This window comes from Phytophthora parasitica (assembly GCF_000247585.1).
Source record: "Phytophthora parasitica INRA-310 unplaced genomic scaffold supercont2.219, whole genome shotgun sequence".
NCBI classification, from domain to species: Eukaryota; Oomycota; class Peronosporomycetes; order Peronosporales; family Peronosporaceae; genus Phytophthora; species Phytophthora nicotianae.
The window spans coordinates 1-2,805 of NW_008649205.1; the positions used below are offsets into that span (position 1 = coordinate 1).

At 53.9% G+C, this 2,805-nt stretch overlaps 2 protein-coding genes across 3 annotated transcripts; one reads left to right on the forward strand and one right to left on the reverse strand.

Moving 5' to 3' along the window:
• Positions 1-151: 151 nt before the first annotated feature.
• PPTG_19861 (elicitin) lies at positions 152-803 on the forward strand. Its single transcript, XM_008918498.1, has one exon. The coding sequence runs from the start codon at positions 290-292 to the stop codon at positions 644-646; it is 357 nt and encodes a 118-aa protein (XP_008916746.1). The 5' UTR covers positions 152-289; the 3' UTR covers positions 647-803.
• A 409-nt stretch (positions 804-1,212) lies between these two features.
• PPTG_19862 lies at positions 1,213-2,461 on the reverse strand. Of its 2 annotated transcripts, XM_008918500.1 has the most exons (2): positions 1,495-2,461; positions 1,213-1,470 (listed from the first exon to the last, which is right to left on the reverse strand). In XM_008918500.1, the coding sequence occupies exons 1-2, from the start codon at positions 1,873-1,875 to the stop codon at positions 1,315-1,317; spliced, it is 537 nt and encodes a 178-aa protein (XP_008916748.1). In that variant the 5' UTR covers positions 1,876-2,461; the 3' UTR covers positions 1,213-1,314. The 2 variants fall into 2 exon arrangements, with proteins under 2 accessions (XP_008916748.1, XP_008916747.1); XM_008918499.1 differs by having other exon boundaries at positions 1,213-2,461.
• Positions 2,462-2,805: the final 344 nt, after the last annotated feature.

Consider the following 2,805-nt stretch of genomic DNA (forward strand, 5'->3'; position numbering starts at 1 on the left):
TGGATACAGCCTGAATCGCACAGGTTACGTTACTGTTCAGCTTTCGGTGCTTTTCGACAACTCTTTACAGTCGAGCTGATTGTGTCGACGAAAGCCGAAGTGCGTGGCAGATCTTGCCGTTCGAATGCTACGCGCCACGGCAAAACCTACACAGTACAACAGCTTCAAATAAACCTGCAAGCGAGCCGCCAGCCCAACTCCAGCTAGTCAAGCCTAGTTTGCCTCCAACTGCCATTGTGCAATTTGCTCTCATCCACACCCACCCCACTTCTCCCCCACCTCATCCGAAATGAACTTCCGCGCTCTGTTCGCCGCCACCGTCGCCGCCCTCGTCGGCTCCACCTCCGCCACCACGTGCACCACCACGCAGCAAACTGCGGCGTACGTGGCGCTCGTAAGCATCCTCTCGGACACGTCGTTCAACCAGTGCTCGACGGACTCTGGCTACTCAATGCTGACGGCCACCTCGTTGCCCACGACGGAGCAGTACAAGCTCATGTGCGCGTCGACGGCGTGCAAGACGATGATCAACAAGATCGTGACGCTGAACCCGCCCGACTGCGAGTTGACGGTGCCTACGAGCGGCCTGGTACTCAACGTGTTCACGTACGCGAACGGGTTCTCGTCTACGTGCGCGTCACTGTAAGCGGGTTTAATCTCTGCGTCCAGAATCAATTGGCCGGAGCACCTATCAACTTGTCTTCGTGCCAAGTACGCAGCTTTGATGATTATTTTTCAGTTGCGAATGTGAATGCCGAAAGCTGTCGTAGTATAAACCTGTGAATGAAGGTTTTTGTATTCAATTCGCTGTTGTTGTGAATCGTTCGCCATGTACGTACACGTACTCTAGATCAGCCGTATTCTTGTTGATACGCCTGAAGTCTCCAGATTAACACAATTCTCATGGATGAAGTGGAAAATGGGGAGTAGCAGGCTTAAAACGACTGCAAATTCACAGGGTGATTAACATTTGGTTTGGTATATCATGTGGTCGTAACCCTGGCGAAGAAATGCACGCCCAGCAAAAGATCTGACTAGCAGGTACTGCTTTATGTTGATCACTACGGATCTGCAGACTGCAGATCCGTAGTGATCAACATAAAGCAAGGACTACATGCGCTTTCGGTGACGATGAAGCCTGCTTCGTATATTCCTGCAGCGGTCATAGTTTGCGCGAGTTTTCGAACAGTAACATGCTTTAAGAAAACAACAATCCTTTAAAAAAATGTGGAAGATGTATTCACAAGCATGATGGACGAGCGCCAAACACATTTAGTTCACCTGCTTTGTGGCTACGACGAAGCTCAGAAGCTTTTAGCAGGCGCCACCAGGTACAACAGGCTCCGTCGGGGCCGGGGTCGGGTGTGTGGTGGGGGCATCAGTTTCAGACCTAGGCTCATCAGTCGGTGCCGTCGTAGGAGCATCAGTGGGAGCAGTCGTAGGGGCATCGGTGGGGGCAGCGGTGGGGGCCTCGGTGGGGGCAGCGGTGGGGGCCTCGGTGGGAGGAGCCGTCGTAGCGACCAAGGCATCGCACTGGGTCTCGAACGTAGAGGCGAGTTGGTACACGTTCATGACGGCGTTGCTGGTGGGGATGGTCAGGTCACAGTCCGGAGGGTTCGTGGCAAGCACCGACACAATGAGGTCGTGGCACGCTTGCACGCCGCACATGGCCTTGCGCTCATCATCCGTGGGGAGAGCGGTGGCGTACAGCATGTTGTAGCCTGATTCCGAGGCACACTCGTTGAGTGCCGTACCCGTGAGCAGGCCAACCATACCCAGGTATGCAGACTGCTGCTGCGTGGCCGTGCAGGCAGCGGCGTCGGCAGAGCCAGCTAGGGCAGCGACGGCGGCGGCGAGGGCGAAGTACGTGTTCATTATCTCTGTCTGCGGTGGAGAAGGAGTGAGTTGCTATGGAGCAAATTGGAGAATGGCTAAGACGGGTGAGCGCATTGTTGCCGTGGAGTTTGCTGTCCGATGCACCTCTTTCGAACAGCGGCATTAACCTCCAGGTACAGTACTCCAAATCTGGTCTACGCTTGGCCTCGCTTCAAAACAAATAGAGAGCGTTGGCACCGTGGTACACTCGAGGTTCACAGCTCTATAGCGGTGTCATGACTCATGACTCACGATCATAGTAAACGTCACAGTCATACGTACTGCCACAGAGCTGCCTCTGTTGTGGTTCCGGTAACTAGCTTTTGACTTGAACTATATCGCCCGGCGGTGTGTGCAAGGAAAACTATAATAACGTTACACGTGCTGGCTGCCGTGGCATGGTAGTCTGAAATGGACGTAAGATTCACGTATAAACTCGCAACCAGCAAGTCTGGCGTTGCAACTGGATCCACTTCAACCAATCGACACCTCTCTGAAACGCTGCTGCTTTGACATCGCAAAATCGGCACTAACCATTGTGACCTGCCGACAGACTGTTGCACGGCTTTGAAGTCTTCAGAGAATTTGAACCAGGGCTGCATCGACGCGCTACATGTATTGGGCTGGATGCTGCAGTGACACTGCCAGTGTTGGTTGCACTCAGCCTTCTCTTTGTCAGGATCCCCTCTGCAACTTTGGTGCTCGAAACTGCGCGTCGTACCTCGCTCGACCAGGGATCTCAGTGAGATTCTCACTGCGTGACCAGAGTGGGACGAGTGTATCCGGCCACGTCACTCGTACCGTTTCTGCTTGTCGACGGTATCCTCAAGGAGATGACCAACTTGTTGAAACGCTGGTTCCAATCTCCGCCGCCATCACTTCCGACACGCACTGCTATCTCTAGTCGAATGCCGCCACAGTCGAAGGAAG

Excerpts from the sequence above, each read along its gene's own strand:
- PPTG_19861 (XM_008918498.1), top strand. The coding sequence starts at position 290 with ATGAACTTCCGCGCTCTGTTCGCCGCCACCGTCGCCGCCCTCGTCGGC.
- PPTG_19862 (XM_008918499.1), bottom strand. The coding sequence starts at position 1,875 with ATGAACACGTACTTCGCCCTCGCCGCCGCCGTCGCTGCCCTAGCTGGC.